At 45.6% G+C, this 20,237-nt stretch overlaps 2 protein-coding genes across 2 annotated transcripts in view; one reads left to right on the plus strand and one right to left on the minus strand.

Annotated features, from left to right (window-relative positions):
• Positions 1–7,157, minus strand: part of RASL12 (RAS like family 12) — a 326,560-nt gene extending 319,403 nt beyond the window's left edge. Inside the window, exon 1 of the mRNA XM_081964548.1 lies at positions 7,141–7,157. The gene's annotated coding sequence lies outside the window, so the exon portion shown is untranslated. The remainder of the gene's footprint in view (positions 1–7,140) is intronic.
• Positions 7,158–13,383: 6,226 nt separating this feature from the next.
• SLCO3A1 (solute carrier organic anion transporter family member 3A1) overlaps positions 13,384–20,237 on the plus strand; it is a 134,864-nt gene continuing 128,010 nt past the window's right edge. Inside the window, exon 1 of the mRNA XM_081964542.1 lies at positions 13,384–13,780. Within this exon, the coding sequence (XP_081820668.1) occupies positions 13,571–13,780 (210 nt within the window). The 5' untranslated portion in view covers positions 13,384–13,570. The remainder of the gene's footprint in view (positions 13,781–20,237) is intronic.

Consider the following 20,237-nt stretch of genomic DNA (forward strand, 5'->3'; position numbering starts at 1 on the left):
TTTCTGGAGGGACGCGGTGGCTCAGTGGCCAAGACGCTGAGCTTGTCGATCAGAAAGGTCGGCAGAACGGCGGTTCGAATCCCCAGCGCCGTGTAACAGAGTGAGCTCCCGTTACTTGTCCCAGTTTCTGCCAACCTAGCAGTTCGAAAGCATGTAAAAATGCAAGTAGAAAAAATAGAAACCATCTTTGGTGGGAAGGTAACAGTGTTCCGTGCGCCTTCGGCATTTAGTCATGCAGGCCACATGACCACGGAGACGTTTTCAGACAACACTGGCTCTTTGCCTTTGAAACGGAGATGAGCATCGTCCCCTAGAGTCAGGAACGGCTAGCACATATGTGCGAGGGGAACCTTTACCTCTACCTGGGGCTCTCTGAGCATGGTGGATTTCTTGTAGACATTTCATTACCCATCTAGATAACATCATCAGTGCTAGAAGGGAGTGGGGTTTGTTCTCTGTTTATATGGAAGTAGCTTGCCCCGTCAGTCTAGGTGGGAGTGTTGTTTTCTTCTTGGTAGTTCCTTGATTAAGCTGCTGCCTAATTAACTGCACAATACATGGACAGACTTAACCATTGTTCACTATGTAGCTCAATAATGGATGGAAACTGAACAAGAAGAGATTCAACCTGGACATGAGGATAAATGTTCTGACAGTGAGAACAATCAACCAATGGAACAGAAGTTGCCTCATCACTGGAAGCTTTGAAGAAGAGACTGGACTGCCATCTGTCAAAAATGGTGCAGGGCCTGCTTGGGCAGGGGGTTGGACTAGATGTCCTATAAGGTCCCTTCCAACTCTGTTAATCTGTATCACCTGGGAGACTATGAGTATCCTAGACCAAAACAAATTAAAGATTTCCTGGAAAGAGAGATCTTCCTTCTGTATGAACTTCGACAACATAAGAGTTGTGAGGTAGGTGCGTGTAGAAGGTGTGAGAGCTAAAGCAGTGTGATATTGATAGTCAGCCTTGGATTGTGCTATGTAGGTAAACCCATTCGCATGCTTTAATCAACTGCTTGCAAGCAACTCCAAGGACGGCAGAGGAGGAGATAGTAAGATAGTGTCATTGGTGCGATGAGCATGAATTTGGGCAGACTCTGGCAGAGAGTGGAGGACAGGGGAGCCTGGAGTGCTATGGTCCATGGGGCTGTGAAAAGACAGATATGATATAGCCACTGAACAACAACACCATCTTGCAATGAATATGTCAACACTGAGTTCTAAAAATAATTTAAAAAACAGTTGGTGGTCTCTCAATCTCACTCACCCTCACCTCCCTTGTTACTAGGGCTGGCCAAGCCCAGTATAAAAGTATGAGAAGGTTTTTCTCTGGAAAAGAAACATTTGTCTTGCTGTTTTGCTTTTTTGAGCCTTTATCATTCATGCTGCTGGAGAGAATCTCATTGTGCACAATGCTAAGTGATTAATTGCCATGACTTCCTCTCTCTCTCTCTCTCTCTCTCTCTCTCTCTCTCTCTCTCCACCACCTTCTCTTTCATTTTTACTAAATATTTTAAAAGAATAAAATGATACAAGTTTGAAAAAAGTCAAAAAAGTAAAAATAGCAGACGATGAAAGAAAGAGAAAGAAAGAAAAAGAAAGAAAGAGAGAAAAGGATAGAGAGAGAGAGAGAGAAAGAAAGGAGAAAAGGTTATAAGGCAGCAGCTTTTGATTTTACCGGCAGCTTACACATACCACCTTGAAATATGTACATGATGTAGTTGATTTTTTTCCTTTTCTTTTGGCTTTTTTTCTCCAGCTGTCTTTCTCATTCCTTAAGTTTCTACTTCTTCTCCCCATTCCTTCTTGAAATATGTCCACTGTGTGCTTGTTTCCAGATAATGGTTGCAGGGGTGGGATTGAAATTTTTTAGCAACCGGTTCTCTGCCCAATTACTGGGTAGTAATGGGTGTGTGTGGCCATGGGTGTGTGTGGCCACGACAGCTTCCTGCACCACAGCTGGTGGGGAGAGGTTTTCTCCCTCCTCAGGCTCCGGAAGCTTTCCTTGAGTCTCCAGAAGGGTGAAAACGGCCTCCCCTGGGCTCCAGATGTTCTCTGGAGACTGGAAACAGACTTGTTTCTGGACTTCCGCTAGCCTGTTTTTCACCCTCCCCAGACTCCGGAGTCTTTCCTCGAGCCTCCGGGAGGGTAAAACACATCCTTCCTGTGCTCCAGAGGCCCTCTGTAGCAGTGGTGGGTTCCTAACTGGTTTACTACTGGTTCGCTGACAAGGCATTTTGCGCTTGCACTGCTTGCACATGCCACACATTTCTGCGCATGCATAGTTGACTGAAAACTGTTCTGCACATGCGTAGAAACATGCCAGCAATGGCAGAAGAGACTGAGGAACCAGTTCCAGCGACCCAGGCTGCCATACCACTATCAGTTTGGCTGAACCAGTCCGAACTGGTAGGAACCCACCACTGCTCTCGAGGCCAGAAACGAGCTCATTTCCGGACTTCCAATAGCTCTGTTTTTCGCCCTACCAGAGCCTCCACGCGGGCCCTGAACTTACCTGGCATCCAAAACAGGCTGCGTGGAGACTCCTGGGAGGGGCGAGGTGGGGTGGGCGGGGTCAGTTAGTCCTTGCAACTATTAGTTCAGCGAACTAGATTAAAATTAATATCCGGTTTGCCCGAACCAGTCCGAACTGGCTGAATCCCACCCCTCAATGGCTGCTGCCTTTAATAACTGCTCTTGTTTTGGGCTTTTTTGCTTGCTTCTTATTTCAAAATGCTGGCTCAGACTTCCAGAGGTGTTTATTTTTCTTGAGTACCCCACTTCAGCTAACCATGATTGCTGAATTCAAAAATTCAGGAGGGTTCTTGAATGCATAATGATGGGGACGAAGGATGGCCGTCCTCACCTTCATGGACCAATGAACTGGAGGAACCACCTGGCAGATTCCGGGATGCTGCAAAACAGTCAGGTCGACTGATGTGATTCTGAAAGTACATTGTCCATCATTTGCCTTCCCGAGAAATTACTTTGAACTGAATCACAAAACAACAATTGTGCTAAAAGGTATCCAATAAATATGTAAATCAGCCCATCCTTATTCATACAAGGTAGAGCTATTATCCTTACATCTTTACGGGGCATCGCTTTAAGTGACAGATCCTTTTTCCAATATCTCTTAACACCTGTAAGCCAAGAAAACAATCTGGAGGTGGATGATACAAAACAATAAAGCTACCCAAAAAAATATCTAATATTTATCTAATACGATGTGTCACATAATAATACATCATACGAGATCATTAGAATTTCATAGCTTTGCTATTTCTCATCGCTTGCTTCAACATTATTATCTTCTTGGCTTACAGGTGCCAAAAATATTGGTAAGTTTATACAGAATTGTGACTGTTCACTGTGGTAATGACATGCCACACAATGTTTTTCTTGGTTGTACTTTTTTTCACCGTTTTATCAGGATACAAGAGATGAATGAAGGTCTTGAAGGTCTTCTGCTTCAATAGGGGAGGTGGAGCAGAAGAAGGGGACGACAGAGAATGAGGTGGCTGGATGGAGTCACCGAAGCAGCCGGCGTGAGCTTAAATTGACTCCAGGGGATGGTAAGAGGACAGGAAGGCCTGGAGGAACATTGTCCATGGGGTCGTGATGGGTTGGACATGACTTTGCAACTAACAACAAGCTGTTACATAGGGTGGTGAAGAGTGAAGTGCCATGCAGATTTCTGGTCTCCACAACTAAGAGAAAGACGAACTGTTGTGTTTTGCATATTCCCCAAAGCAGCTAACATGGTCAACGTTCTGGATGAAGTTCCTTTGAAGAACCACTCACAGATTTAAGCTAGCAATAGCACTTGGACGTACAGTATATTCCACTCCGTAGTGCTTTATTATTCCGTCTCTCAAGTAGATTAGGCTGAGAGTGAACTTCAAGGCTAACCGGGGATCTAAATAAGACATGAAAATAATTATTTTCTCCCTTATGTCCTTTGATTCTAGACAAACGGAAATTCATTTTGTCCTCACCAAAAAATACCCGTTTTAGAGGAAAATAGAATGCTTCTCTTGCAAGGGTGTCAGATGAGAAATAAACGATCATTGTTACTTCACTAAGATGAGGAGCAGATTGACTCTTGTGACATGTTGTCAGGCCTGGAAGCCATCTTTTGCACTGGGCCATCAGGCCTGCCACACTTAATACTGTGGGAAAATGGGAGGGGGGATTATATGGAGTATGGGAGATACAGAGTCTAAATAACATTCCTTTCTCAGAGAGTCAAGGACATCTTGCCCTGGACATGGAGTGGGGTGACTGGGAGGGATCTCCATTTGGGATGGTGCCTGATTGGGCCATGGGATGGACATGTGGATGCTGGGCAGGGACTTGGACTTTCATTTGGGTGGGGAAAACCGGGGAGCTTTCAGATTCGGGTTTTCCCAGATGTGCCAATATGACATGTCTCATAAAATGGAACTTTGAGGAAACTCAATCCTTGGAGTCTTCTTTTGTTAGAGGTGTTACTTGCATCCCTGACAACATGCTGGGCATCCTTTCCACTTGGTTGAGAAGATTTTAGTAGCGCACGTTTTCCCCCCACCCCTTCATTCTAGCATTTTCCTCAACTAGCTATTGCTGTTGTCAGCGTTCCAAATACCATGCATGAAATCAATCAGAGACCAAGGCAGAATCATCCTTAAAGTTCCAATTTAATCATACAGGCATGTTGGCAACGTACTGTGGAATTCCAACTCTGATCTTCTTCCTGGAATTCCACCCAGTTGAAAGTTCATGATCTTATCCCCACACCCCATAATCCATCACATGTTCCAATAATCATCTTCCACGCTGGCATCTACACCCCTCTGCTTCCGGTCAGGTGTCGAGTTGCAGAGACAAAAGATGACCTTGAGCTTCTATAAAAGAATGACAACAATACATTCCACAATCCTACTCCTTTCTATTCCCCCCTCCCAATTACTACACTAATGAAAGACATATGAAATTATAAGAAAGTGTGGCAGGCCAAAGATCCTAAAAGGAACATAACTACAGGCCTGACAGCTGTTGCTAGCTCAAATCCATGAGCGGTTCATGAAAGAAAGTTCATCCAGTTTATTTTACAGCCTATTGCCCTCAACAATCTGGGTCCTCGTTTTATCCAGCTCGGAATAATGGAAGGCTTGAGCCAGTCAGGATCGAACTCCTGGTTGCGGGCAGAGTTTGTCCGCAAATACTGCATTCTTACTGCATCACCAGGGCTTCTGAACTAAATTTAAGGACATAACTGAGAAATGAAAACAAGTGTAAAGAAAGAAGATAGGATAGCATCCTTGCTCTGTTATAACTGTGCGATTTGGGGTCATCTGATAAGCATGCAGGCTGAGAAACAGAAGGAACATATTATATTAATAGGCTTAGATGCCACTAGTAGAAGATTAAGCCAAACTCATGGAGGGAAAAAGCTATCAGTGGCTATTATGAATAGCACCAGCTGCCTTTTTCATTGCCTTTGTTTTTCTCCTTCTTTCGCATTGGGTGGGGATTCAGTCCCAACGGAAGCTGCTGAGAGGCAGCAGTGAGAGAAGATGGATGAGTTTCAAGCTTGCTTGTGGGGGCTTGGTCCTCTGTGGATCTTTTTTCTTTTGAGGGGATTTGGTCATTTGGAGGACATGATTTTTCCTGCAGAAATGAGTCGCCAAGCTGATGAGAAAGTTAAACCTCATGTATTGGTTGCCAATCTTCATTGGAGGCTTGTTTGTGGACATCTGGATAGATCTTAGTCTGGGTTAAAGGTAAAGATTCCCCTCGCACGTATGTGCTAGTAGTTCCCGACTCTAGGGGGCGGTGCTCATCTTGGTTTCAAAGCCGAAGAGCCAGGACTGCCCGAAGACATCTCTGTGGTTATATGCTGGGTGACATGAGCTGAAGGGGGATTCAAAAAGAATTGGAATTGGCAGCCTTTTGGTGATTGTCCCATTCTTCTTCCCATAAAGACACACTGGGGAAAAAAATCTGATTATTATTTATTAATCTCTGTAGCTTCAGGATGGTCTAGCTTACCTTTGTTTTGCCCAATTTTTCTTTTGCTGGGTTCTGTCTCCTATCAGATTTGGTTCCATTCTTTCTCATACTCGGATGCCTGTACTTCTGATGAAGAGAGAGGGTTTTGAGTCCTTTACATAATATATTTCCAATGAGGAAAGAAGGAAGGAAGGAAGGAAGGAAGGAAGGAAGGAAGGAAGGAAGGAAGGAAGGAAGGAGAGAAGGGATGGGAACAGAGGAAAGAAGAGAAGGAAGTGAGGAAAGAGGTATGAAGGGGGGGAGCAAGAGGAAGGAAGGAAGGAAATGTTCTATGCTTAAAGATCTTTGCTGTTTTCATCCATAGTTTGATGGTTTATCAGATTGGATAAGGGAAGGGAGCTCCATTCTGCAATGTGCACATTTATTCTTGGTTCCTGCCAAGGATGGTTATTTCAAATGAATTTCCAGGCATTTTGCTTCTCAGCATCCCTGTAACAGTCCAGCACCCATGGAGCTCTTCTATTTTGATGCTATTTTTTTTCTCCTACTAGTTTCTTTTCAAAAGCCCAAATTCATTTGCTGAACTGAGAGGCTGATGACTGTCTATTGTTTGTAATGAAAATCCATTCATCAGAGCACAGCAGGGGAGGAAATTAAATCTGGATGTTCTCTCTCTATTCCCAGGTAACTATTTCTGGTGAAGTTGGGCCATTCTTTTCTTTTCAGGAATTCAGAAATAACAACAAAAGGGGACAGGCAAGGTAACTGTTGCAACAAGAGTGGCTGAAAAGAAAGGAGATATCTTATTTATTAGGCACACACTGCTAACATTCCTGCCAGTGTAGGGAGATGCTTTGTCTCCATCCACTCATTCTCCCTGCAGTGTAGAAAGTTAGCACCGACTCCTCTCTTAGAAGAATGAAACATTTTAAAGGGAAAAGGTAAAATTTCCCCTTGCACATATGTGCTAGTCGTTCCCGACTCTAGGGGGCAGTGCTCATCTCTGTTTCAAAGCCGAAGAGTCAGCGCTGTCCAAAGACGTCTCCGTGGTCATGTGGCTGGCATGACTAAATGCCAAAGGCGCACGGAGCGCTGTTACCTTCCCACCAAAGGTGGTTCCTATTTTTCTACTTGCATTTTTACACGCTTTCGAACTGCTAGGTTGATAGAACCTGGGACAAGTAATGGGAGCTCACTCCACTACGCGGCGCTAGGGATTTGAACTGCCAAACTGCCAAACTTTCTGACCGACAAGCTCAGCGTCTTAGCCAGTGAGCCACTGCGTCCCCCTGAGATGGTTAGAAGAGTTAGATGAGTCTAACTCATACACACACACACACACACACACACACACGTGTATGTGTGTGACTTGCCAGAAAGTCCAGTTGCCGCTTGAAAAAGCACTGTTGGGACTTTGCTACAATTGTTCTCCCCTGAGTGCTTACCCAAGAGGCTTACCTGAGAGATGTTATCATTTTATTTTTGAAAATCCAGGTCTACAATGTCAACTAGTCACCTCTATCTGTGTGTTGAGTGACCTTCAAAGAACTCCCAACACATTAGAAAGTTGGGTTTTCAAAAGCCATGCCAATCCCTTCTCAACAAGGTGTGCTGTTTTTGCACACCTCATCATTTTATCTATCTCCCACCAATTTCTTGGAAGAGATACTAAAGTAACTGGGCTTCATTTTTGAGGATCTCTTCGGGGTCTCTTTCAGGACAGGTGCTTTTGAATGTACAAGATCATGTGCAAAGCTCCTTTTTTAAAGCCACTGCATCTCTTTTTATAGAAGCCTGTGGGGAAGGGACACACCTACAACACAGCTATTTTAATGAGTTTCATCTGGGACTTTTTTAAAAACCTGTGCTCTTACACACTTGGGCACATTTCAAAGCATCTATTCTGAATCATTTCTGAAGTATGCGCAACCCTACTATTTATAAAGGAAAAGAAAAGAAAGAACTAATAATGGTAGGAAAGCTATAATTTAGCTGACAAATGATGATTAAATAAGGGACAATTAACAGTAATTCAAAAATTAATTTCCCCACTAAGCTGCAGATCAGAACAATCTAAATGAGTTCAGCCTGTGAAATGAAGCTTTTAAGCAAAAAAGAAAAAAAGTTCAGAAAGTCCCTCGCACTGTGTGCTCCTTCGCCTATGGACATGCCCTAGTTTGTGCAGTTAATAGGTAATGAGATCACCCCACATCATTTCAAGGACACACATTTTAAAAGAGAAGGAACGGTGGGTTGTTGGCTGCCTTCGCCGGCCCATCAACCCATGATTTTAACTTTCATTTGTGGAATAAAATAGGAACAATCTGGTTCTTCTATCTCACGCTCATAGAAACATGCCCATTTCTGACTGAGCATTTCACATGAACCTGTCTAGTTGAAGTCCCAACCTGTTCTACATCTATTCTCCTTCTCCTTCTCCTTCTCCTTCTTCTTCTTCCTAGTGTTATTCCCACACTTTGGCAGGAATGGGAGAACTTGCCACAGCCAACACATCGCAGCCAACTTGCCATGGCCAACTAACCATGGGAAAACTCGTTATGGACAATTGAGAATAGAATAGAATAACAGAGTTGGAAGGGACCTTGGAGGTCTTCTAGTCCAATGGTTGCCGACCTTTTTTTAAGCTATGCCCCACCTAAGCATCTCTAAAATCCTGATGTCCCCCCCTCCCCGTGACATATAATTCTTACTTTACTCAAAAAGTGAACTCTACTCACACGGAGGAAGCCTAAAAGGCCATTAACTTGGTTTAAATAAGGTTCAAATTAGCCCCATTAAAAATCAAATTGCCCCCCTGTGGGGCGTGGACCTCATGTTGGGAACCACTGTTCTAGACCAACCCCCTGCTAAAGTAGAAAACCCTACACCACTTCAGACAAATGGTTCTTTACCAAGTATGATGTGTCCATGTCATCTAATGTTCTATATCTACACAACCTGTTCAAAATTCCTTTAAACCCATCTTTAAAGTATTTTAAATGCTTTCCCCCCCCTGACCTGGTGCTCTTTGCATCATTGAAAAAATAAGAATCCAGGCTTGCTAGGATTCTGACAGTTACTCGTCAGAAGGATCTGGCATTGAAGAAGGTTCTTGGGGGGGGGGAGGAAACGAGGAGATTTAGCACCTCTTGAAGTTACTCAGCTTCCATTGATGTCAGATTCCTGTCATCTGTGCCTGGTTGCACTTTGCACATCTTGACTGTATTCACACAACACACGTCATCAGGTCCATAACCTAATTCGGTAATCAGGTGATGTGGGTTTTATGAACACCCTGAGGGGTTCTAGGGGTGTCTTTCCCCCACAGTATTTTTCTCCAGAGAGTAAGTCATCTGTGTACCAAGTTTGGTTGAAATTTGGTTGAGGCATTCCAGAGTTATGCTGGAACATAACCACACACACACACACACACACACACACACAGAGGAGGAAGAGAAGGAGAAAGAGAAGGAGAAAGAGAAGGAGAAGGATTAGGAGAAGGAAGGAAGAGGAGACAGGAGGAGCAGGAAAAGGAGAAGGGAAAGAGAAGGAGGCGGAGGAAGAAGAAAAGGAGGAGGAGAAGGAAGAAGAGACAGGAGGAGCAGGCACAGGAGGAAGAGGAGGAGGAAGAGAAGGAGAAGGAGTAGGAGAAGGAAGGAAGAGGAGACAGGAGGAGCAGGAGCAGGGGGAAAAGGAGGAGCAGGAGGAGAAGAAGGAAGAGGAGACAGGAGAAGCAGGAGCAGGAGAAGTAGGAGGAAAAGGAGAAGGAGACTAGGGGTGATTATACCAGGCACCACAATATTTGTTCTTAATCAGATACCCAAATCAAGGTGAAAGGCAATGTTAGCAATTGCTCAGGTGTGACACAGAAGAAGACTTTGTTGCTCTTCAGGTCCAGGGGGAGAAAGAGTTAAAGAGCTTGTGTCTTCTGGGAGTGACTTGTAGGCCAAGCGTCCCCGGACAGCTGCTGGGGTTTAAAATATAGTCCCTTGGAAAAGAAAAAAGAAAAAGAAAAAAGCAGCTGCAGTGGAAAAGATGATGGTCTGAAGCCCAGGAAGATTTTTGCCAACTTTTCCCGCACGTTTCTTGCCGGGAGGGAGCAGAGGGTGTGCACCAGGGCTGGGGTTTGTTTACAAGTCACTCTGGGACAAGGCTGCCATTTTTGCAGGACAGAAGGCTACAGAGCAGAGGCAAAAAGGCCCCTGCACAGAACAGCTCGGGGCCCAACCGATTGCCGTCTAATGAGAGATTGCAGCCCAGAAGAAATCTTTGCAATTCAGCTTTATTCTTGGGCCTATTTCGAATACAGGTAGTCCTCGACTTGCAACAGTTCAGTTAGTGACTTTTCAAAGTTACAATGCACTGAAAAAAGCGGCATGTCCATTTTTACCCTTACAGTATGACCGTTGCAGCATCCCCGTGGCCAGGGGACGTACATTTGGATCAGTGGTGGGTTCTGGATCCCATTCCAACCAGTATGGCGGCGTCCACATGGATGCGCGCATGAGTCTTAGCTCCTCCGTGAGCCTCTGTGATGCTCTAGCTGCTTAGCGGAGCTTCTCGCAGGTGCTGTATGCGTAGTGCGCAGAAGCGCCGAAGACTTAAAAGACAGGTAAGGAGCTCGGGCGGCGGGTGGGCCCTCCAGAGTACTGTACTGGAACGGTATCCAGTGCTCCGGCCAGGCTCCGGTATGAAAGAGCCACAGGCGGCTCCAGAGCCGCACGTTGCTGATCCCTGGTCTGCAAGAAAACCACCAAGCTCAGAGAGCACCAAGGACCCCACAGGTCCTCAAGTCCCCGTATTTTTGCTGCCCTCCTTGAACCCTCTCCAATCATTCAATGTTTTTGTGGAGATGTTCTACCCAGAATTACATGCAGCATTCCAGATGTGGTCACTACAGTGCAGGGTAAAGAAGAAGAATGATTTCACTCATTTCGGAGACAATGTTTCCTCTAATTCAGCTGGAAATGTTCTAACATTGGTTGCACACTACTGGCTCTTGTTTGCTTGTGTTCATTGACCACACATAGGTCCTCCTCAGAAGTCCTGTTTCCAAGCCACGGATCCCCCAGGTTATGTGAAAGCATCAATTCTATCCACAGCCCATCCAAACAGCTATCCACAGCCCACAGCCCATCCAAACAGCCTTCCTTCAAATATTTTTTTATTGCTCTAAATGCTGTTATTATTTCACTTTCAAACAGACATGAAGGTAATTCACCCTACACACAAACCAAAGAGAAACGTTAAAGAAAAAAATACATAAAAGAACACACAAACAAAAAATACCCTTTCATTACAACGATATCCCAAGTTTACCCGATTTTGTGCTTTGTAAGGGGAAAAAAAGGCTTTTAATGGTGAACCAAGCCTGTTCAAAATGTTTTCTCAATTGGAGAGGTAATATGACATTTTTCTGATTAACCAAATATATAATTTTCTCCAAAACTGCTTAATCACACATCCCTGAAATCCAATCCTTTATATCTGGAATTATTTTATCCACCTCCCAAGGATTACTCGTTTGGCTATTGTTAGAACAGGAAACACCCATCTTTATTCTGAACATATTAAATTCCAAGTATCATTATATAATTGAGTAGAATACAGACATATCTTTGAAAACCAGTTTTCTCGTCTGTCAACATATTATATAACAGTACTACCAAAAGGTTATAAGGAAGAACATGACCATAACATATGAGTTAGAGGGCCCTCAAATATCTTGTGATGCCAACATAAATAACACCTCCCCCTTTGGTTGTATCATCTTGCCCATTACCAGGTTCTCTCCAGCATTCATCTATCCATACATCCATCCCACCCATCCTCCCTCCATCCATCCAGCCACCATATCTGTCTGTGTGCAATCATCATCTCATCCATCTCTCTATCCATTATCTTTTTCTCTTTATGCATCCATCCATCCATCCATCCATCCATCCATCTATCCATCTACCTATCCATCTGTCATGTCTGTCTGTCTATCCATCAATCCATATTTCTATCATCCATCCATCCATCCATCCATCCATCCATCCATCCATCCATCCATCCATCCTACTATCTATCTCTATTTCTCTCTTCCTTTATATCCATCTATCAAATATCTATCTATATCTTTCTGTCTATCTATTTATATTTCTCTATATCAATCTATCAATCTCTCTCTCCCTCCCCCTCCCCCCTCTCTTCCCATCCTTGGTTGGGCAGCCTTTACACCAGTTGAGGTGTTACTGTTACAGAGACTTGGATCCATTTTCTCAGAGTGCCTGAAGTTACACCAGATGCTCCAGCCTAGTTCTCTGAACTGGGGTTTAAGGTACGAAGTCCACCTTAAGGATCAGGCCTGCAAAGCCCTGGAATCAGAGGTATATCTGGGGTCTGGTTTTAAAAAGTCAAAATGCCACCCACATCCCTACAAACAAAGCTCCACCTATTTTTTATATGTTGTCATTTGGAAAGCTCCAATTGCACCATTGAGGCTGTCATCTTGACTTTTATTTTTTATTTTTTAAAAACCCTACCCCGGAAGTACTCTGATAACAGTTCACACAACAGGGCAGGCAGAGATTTGGCATTTAGGACAAAGGAGGAACCCTCCACTGGGACTCCACTGGATAGATACGCACCAAAGACAAATTCCTTATATGTCCAATCACACTTGGCCAATAAAGAATTGTATTGTATTGTATTGTATTGTATTGTATTGCATTGCATTGCATTGTGTTCCATTCCATTCCTTATTCTCTTCTCTTCTATTCCATTCCTTATTCTATTCTATTCCATTCCATTCCCTATTCTATTCTATTCCATTCCATTCCATTCCATTCCTTATTCTATTCTATTCCATTCCTTATTCCATTCCATTCCTTATTCTATTCCATTCCATTCCATTCCTTATTCTATTCCATTCCACTCCTTCTCTTCCAAACCCAAAGCCAGTTCTCTTGGTCGTGTGAACCCAACCCACCGTGGCCAGGAGTCAGCTTCCCGTGAGGGGAGGGCTGAGGGTCCCAACAAGCACAAAGCCTCGTGGGAAGGCAGCCAGCCCCCTTCCCCACCACTCCAAGCCCGCCTCAGAGCTCGCCTTCTCCTCTCCACCAACCGAGCCCGTTGCCTCGCGCTGCTCCCAAGGACGCTCCCCGGCTCTTTTTCTCTCCCTCCCCTCCCGGAGGAGGCCGAGAGCGGCCGCCTCCCTTCGCCAAGCGGGCGCCCTCCCCTCCCTCCTCGGAGATGCCCCTCCCGGCCTCTTGGCGCCCATCCAGCAGCGGGCGGCGGCGGCGGAGCCGGAGCTGGCACGGCGGGCACGCGAGGGGAGGAGAAAGCGCGGGGGAAGGGGGGAGCCTTCGGAGCGGGCGGAGGAAAGAGGCGTGCGAAGAGTTAGCCGGCCATGGCAGCGCTAGCTGCCGGCAGGAAGGGAGGCGAGCGCCGGGGGCGGCGGCAGCAGCAGCAGCAGAGGCAGCCGGCTGGGGGCATTTGATTGGAGCCGCCGCGTCCGGGGGCCAAGCTCTCCCGGGAGGCGGCCAGGAGTCTCGGGGACCCGCCGCGCAGGAGGCAGGGGTGGCGGAGGATGCAGGCGAAGAAGTCCCGCGGCTCCTCGATGGGTAGCGGCGGCGGCGGCAGCGGAGGCAGCGGCGGCAGCAGCGGCGAGCTGCAGGGGGACGAAGCGCAGCGCGCGAAGAAGCGGAAAAAGAAGGACTCGCGCTTCGCCAGCATCCAGGTCTTCCTGGTGTCCGAGTGCGTCCTGATGCTGGCCCAGGGCACCGTCGGCGCCTACCTGGTGAGCGGAGGGTGGGGAGGGGAGGAAGGGGGGGGGGACGGCCGAGCCTGGCAAGGGAGGCGAGAGAGAGAGGGGGGGGGGGGACACCAGGCGCTTGGAAGGAGAGGAGATGGGGGGCAAGAGGTTTGGCTCCTCTTCCAAGATTGGATCTGCTTGTATCCTTTCGCTTTACATCAATATGGATTGTTTGCCTCTTTGCGCCCTACGGCTATCCTTAAGTGTTGCACCTTCTGATTCTTGTCTTTTTATGGACACTGAGAGCATCTGCACCAAAGGCAAATTCCCTGTATGTCCAATCACACTTGGCCCAAAAGAATTCTATTCCATTCCATTCTGTTTCCTATCCTATCCTATTCTGTTCCTATTTCTTTATATTCTATCCTATCCTACCCTATCCTATCCTACCCTATCCTACCCTATCCTACCCTATCCCACCCTACCCTACCCTACCCTATCCCATTCTGATCCTGGGACCTCGTAGATTCATTTGGGGAGGAAAGGGGGGGGTGTCCTCCTGCCTGTTGGTTCCCATCGCGTGGCGAAAAAAACAAGACCCTCCGGCCCCTGCTCATTGTTCCCTGCCCCGCCCGTGCGCGGTAGAGCTGAGCCCAGGCTGCAGAGGCGGACGAAAGACCGAGCGTTGGGTTGGCGGTGCGCCCTGCCTGCCTGCTTGCCTTGCCTCTCCGCCGCTTCTGGCCCGGGTCTTGTGTAAGGCTTGCGGGGAGGCGCGAAGGTGCTGCGAAGGGGCGTGTTTGGCGCAGGTTGCCTTTGACTGACACCGCCGGCCAGCCAGGCGCAGCCCCCCCCTCCTTCCCTCCATCCCCAATCCCACGGCCCGGGTGTTCGCGACTCGCCTTCCACGGCCCGCCCGCCTGCCTGCCTGCCTGCCTGCCTGCCTGCCTGCCGTGGTCTTGGTTAGGCTGACCCAGGAAGAGCCGAAATCCCTTAGCCGGCTTAGCCCCGCTGGGCAGGGGCGAGAGTTAGTCGGAGTTACCCCAACTTAAGGGTTTTCGCTTCCCCCAAAGTGGTCCACGGTGCCTCCCGCTTCGGGCGCTTGGAGCCTGGACCGCTTTCGGAATTGGCACCCTTGCTAAGTGGACCTTCCTGCACTTGGGTTGGGTTCCTTTAAGCATTTGGGTCCCTTTCCCAAGGGAAGATGGACCTTCCGAGTCCCCCTCGTTAATTCAATGAATTAAAACTGGTCCTTGCCAGGGGCAGAGGGTAGTAGGGAGCGAGTAAGAAGAGAGTAGGGAGTCCTGAGAGAGTTGCGGAGTTGATAAGGTGACCTCTGGCTTTAACTCCTTTCAGTTGCAGGCTGAAAGGCTGGCAGACTTTTTTTTAAAAAAAAAACCTAACTGGTAGGCAGCATGGTTTATGAAATTAATGGACTTGAGCATGGTTAATTAAATGAATTCAGGTTCTCGTAATCCAGCAGCTGACCATAGGGGGATTGGGTTGAAGCAACTGGCGCAGCTGAATTGTGGCTGCCTGCCATTGGGTCCGGCCCACCCCACAAACGAATTGCAATCATTGGATGTTTTAGCTGAACTGAACTTTAGCTAATCATGGACAGATATTTGGAAAGACGGTTCCGGTATGGGCCATAATGATCAATTGGAGTTGAGGATCAGAACTTCCATGGGGCTTTTCCTGCTTTAAGTCAGCCCCATTCTCTTTTCACATTACTCTGGCCCTTCTGACGGTTTCATGTTTTAAATAGTTCGTAAGCCTCCCAGAATACCTGGGAGCCAGCCAGCATCTAAATGATGATGATGATGATGATGATGATGATGATGATGATGATAATAATAATAATAATAATAATAATAATAATAATAATAATAATAATACCCTACTTGGGGCAGCTTATATCCTCCAACATTACCTTAATGGTTCCTGGGTCCTTGGTTAGGACTCGAGCTGTTGAGCTACCAACCAGCCCCAAAGGCTGTGAATCTCACCAAAGATTAACCACATAATAATAATAATAACAACAACAACAATGACAACAACAACAACAACAAAGCAACAACAAATTCACTGGAATTTGTGCAAAAATTATAATATTAAAACAACAACAAACTGGTGGGTACATAAGCCTGAAAAAAATCACCGAAAATCAGATGGTCAAGATCCTGTGGGATTTTCGTATACAAACGGACAAAATACTGGCGCATAACACACCAGACATCACACTGGTTGAGAAAAAGACGGTTACAATCATAGACATCGCAATACCAGGTGATAGCAGGGTCGAGGAGAAGGAACATGAAAAAATCACGAAATACCAGGACTTAAAAATTGAAATCCAACGATTATGGCATAAACCAGCAGTGGTAATTCCAGTGGTAATCGGCACACTGGGTGCTATTCCAAAATCACTGGAATTACATTTAAAACAGTTAAAACTTGACAAAATCACCATCAGTCAAATGCAAAAAGCTGCACTGCTTGGATCCGCACGTATATTACGAAAATACGTTACGACGTCCTAGGCCCCTGGGTGGGGCCTGACAAGTAATCAATGCCAAATCCGGCGAAACAACTGGCCGCTGTGATACAATCGTATAATAATAATAATAAACCTAGGATGCAGTAGCAACTAGTATCAACCTATTAGTGCCAGTCAATGATAATTGTGATACATTTTTAAATGTTCAGTTGACTGAGTTTCATGTTTAATGAATAGATGATGATGATGATGATAATTATTATTATTATTCAAAAAACTGCGCTACTCGGAACATCGTATATTTTAAGAAGGTCCTTGGTTGATACCTAGGACACTGGCAACAACCTGTATCAACCATTAGCACCAGTCACTGGTATTTGTAATGCATTTTTGAATGTTCAGTTGGCTGGGTTTCATGTTTGATGAATAAAGTAAATAATAATAATAACAATGACAATAATAATAATGAAGGCAAAGCTGACCAAAAACTAACTTGGAACTGGTTAAGACCAGGAGTACTGAAAAAAGAAACAGAAGGCTTTGTTTTGGCAGCTCAAGAACAAGCCTTAGCTTGTCGGGATCGCATCCTACCGCATACATCCCTGCGACCAATTCGCTCTCACAGGGAGGGACTCCTCCGGGTGCCGTCCACCAAGCAATGCCAATGGGCGGCGCCTAGGAGTAGAGCCTTCTCTGTGATGGGCCCAACCCTCTGGAATGACCTCCCCCCCGATATTAGAACTACTACTGACTTCCGCTCCTTCCGACAAAAACTTAAGACTCACCTGTTCCAATTAGCCGGCCTGGCCCATCTATAGTTCCATTTTTACCTCCTGGCGGATATTTTTATCTGGGATGGTTTTTAAGGGTTAATGTATTTTAAATTTTTAGAATTTTAATCTAACTTAAACTAAATTTGTACAGTGAACTATTGCTACCTCCTCCAGCCCTATATTTATTCTATATTTATACTATGTATATTTATTGTTCTATTGTTTTAATATGACTGTACACCGCCCCGAGTCTCTTCTGAGAGAGGGGCGGTCTAGAAATTGAATAAAGTTAAGTTAAGTTAAGTTAGCCACAAACTACATGAAGGCAAAAATTCAACGTGTTACCACCAACAGCAAATGTCGCCTCTGTAATGAGAAAGATGAGACAGTCGACCACTTGATCAGCGGGTGCAGCAAAATTTCACAAACTGACTACCTACAACGCCATGACCGTGTTGCTAAGATTATTCACTGGAAATTGTGCCAAAGGTTTGGATTTGAGTATGGCAAAAACCACTGGGACCATCAGGTTGAGAAGGTTTTAGAGAATGAGAAAGTCAAGATCTTGTGGGACTTCAGAATCCAGACTGACAGGCCCCTATAACACACCTGATAGAACAATAGTTGGGAAAAAAAAGTCTGGTTCATTGACATTGCAATACCTGGTGATGCACGAATTGAAGATAAACAGCAAGAAAAAATCACAAAGTACCAGGACTTGCAAATTGTGATTGAACAACTGTGGAAAAAGAAATCATGTGTTGTCCCAATTGTAATTGGAGCCCTTGGAGCAATAGCTAGAGGGCTACCTCGCTATTTGGAAATTCTAAATTTACTGGACTTGAACATTCTGATTCTACAAAAAACCACCCTACTTGGAACAGCTTATATCCTTCGACCTTACCTTAACAGTTCCTAGGTCCTTGGTTAGGACTCAAGCTGTTGAGCTACCAACCAACCCCAAAGGCTCTGAATCTCACCAAAGATTACCCAATAATAATAATAATGCGATTGTTTTGAGGCCTGCCTAACAGAACTGTTATAAAGCTGCCTTAGGAAAAGGTTTCAAGCAAAAACCTGAAAGTCCTCCCTGTGCTAGAAGTCAAAATGCCAATGGATGCTTAAATTCATCTCTCTATCCTGCTCCCTCCCTCCCTTTTTTCCCCTGATGTCTTTTCTTTTGAAATGCAAAGCATCAGCTGACTTTTTTGGGGGGGGGGTGAGAGAGAGATAGGAAAAAAAAAACCTTGCTTGTCCCTGATAACAGCCGTTAATCTGCAGAGGCTTCACAGCAGAGAAATAAGCTCCATCACCACTTGTAAATGTCTGTAGATGACATTGCAGTCAAAGGCCCTTTAAGAGGGGGAAGAGTGGCCACCTTAAATAACTAAAGAACTGTAAGCTCTCTGGGACAGAGGCCCTTTTGCTTGCAGTTCTCTGTGTCCACGGGGGCAACCATGCAGGGATCCTTGTTACAGCCTTCTGAATTTGCAGCCTTCCAGATGTGTTGGGAGTGACAGCTCCTGGCATTCTCAGCCATCCCTGGAAAGGGATCCATTGTGGATTTGTGCTTCCTAAGTGTGGGGAGCTTGTAAAGGCGAGATTTTTGGAAGATGACAGCAGTGGCCCAAGAGAAACTGGAAAAATGGAGGTGGACCGAGGGAAGGAGAATGTATTTTTGCAAACCTTTGCCTTGTGCATCTCTGGTTAAGCCATCCGGTGCTGTCAAAGTGGCTCAGGGTTTCCTGTGGGCTAACCTCTCTTGTGTGGGGAAGAGAGGAAGGGAAGAAAAGATGCATCAGAACTAGACAGGGGAGAAAAGGCAAAAGAGTACAGGTAGTCCTTGACTTACAACCGAGCACAACATTCCTGTTGCTAAGTGAAACATTTGCTCAGTGAATTTTTGCCCCGTTGGACAACTTTTCTTGCCCCCGTTGTTAAGTGAATCCTTGCAATTGGTAAATTAGTATCACGGGCGTTAAGCGAATCTGGCTCCCCATTGACTTTGCTTCTTAGAAGGTCGCTAAAGGGGATCGTGTGACACACCCCCTCCCCCGGGGACACTGCGATCGTCATAAATACGAGTCAGTTGCCAAGCGGCTGACTTCTGATCCTGTGACCACGGGGATAAGGTAATAAGTGTGCGAAATGGTCATAAGTCACTTTTTTTCAGTGATGTTGTAACTTTGGTCACAAAATGAACGGTTGTAAGTCGAGGACTGCCCTGTACAGGGTTAGTTGGGGTAGGGTGAGGTTTAGCTGCCCTGCTGGGTGGTTGGATGTGTGAGTCCTTGAGGACTGGAAAACGAGAGAGCAGGAGAACTGCCTGCTTCATTTCCCCATCCTGGAGCAAAACAGCAGTGGGGCAGAATTATGAATGCCCCATCCGCTTTGGCATATCAGTGTCCAAGACCAGTTCGTAGCATAGGGCTGTGCCCAGGCTGGTTGGTTTAGCCAAATGGGGTATTTTAACAGGTTAACAGAGTTGGAAGGGACCTTGTAGGTCATCTAGTCCAACCCCCTGCTCAAGCAGGAGACCCTACACCATTTCTGATAAATGGCAGTCCATTCTCTTCTTGAAAGTCTCAAGTGATGGAGCTCCGGCAACTTCTGTTCCATGGGTTGATTGTTCTCACTGCCAGAAAGTTCCTCCTTGTTTCTAGGTTGAATCTCTCCTTGTTCAGTTTCTATTTATTATTCCTTGTCTGGCCTTCGGGCGCCTTGGAAAATTGCTTGACCCCTTCCTCTCTGTGGCAGCCCTTCAAATATTAGAAGACTGCTCTCATTTCTCCCCTGGTCCTTCTCTTCACTAGACTAGCCAGGCCCAGTTCCTGCAACCGTTCTTCATATGTTTTAGCCTCCAGTCCCCTAATCATCTTTGTTGCTCTTCTCTGCACTTTTTCTAGAGTCTCAATATCTTTTTATCATGTGGTGACCAATACTGGATGGCAGAATCTTCTGGTTAGTTCTTGCAAAAAAACCATAGTAGAAAGTATTTTAAGAAAGGTACTTTGCAATGCAGGGCTGGGCTGGGCATTTAATTTTCCACTTGATAAAGTACCCATCAAATGGAGTTTAGTGCAACCAACTCTTAAAAGCATACTTTAAAAAACAAATAGGTACACAAATAATGGTTTCTGAAAATGAACGGATGTGCAGAATGCCACGGTGGGATCTTATGCAAATAATAATAATAAAGTGCGAGACCAGGCTTCATTCTCTTAACTCTGAG

The sequence above is a fragment of the Natrix helvetica genome (assembly GCF_964273705.1).
Source record: "Natrix helvetica genome assembly, chromosome: 12".
Classification (NCBI taxonomy): domain Eukaryota; kingdom Metazoa; phylum Chordata; class Lepidosauria; order Squamata; family Natricidae; genus Natrix; species Natrix helvetica.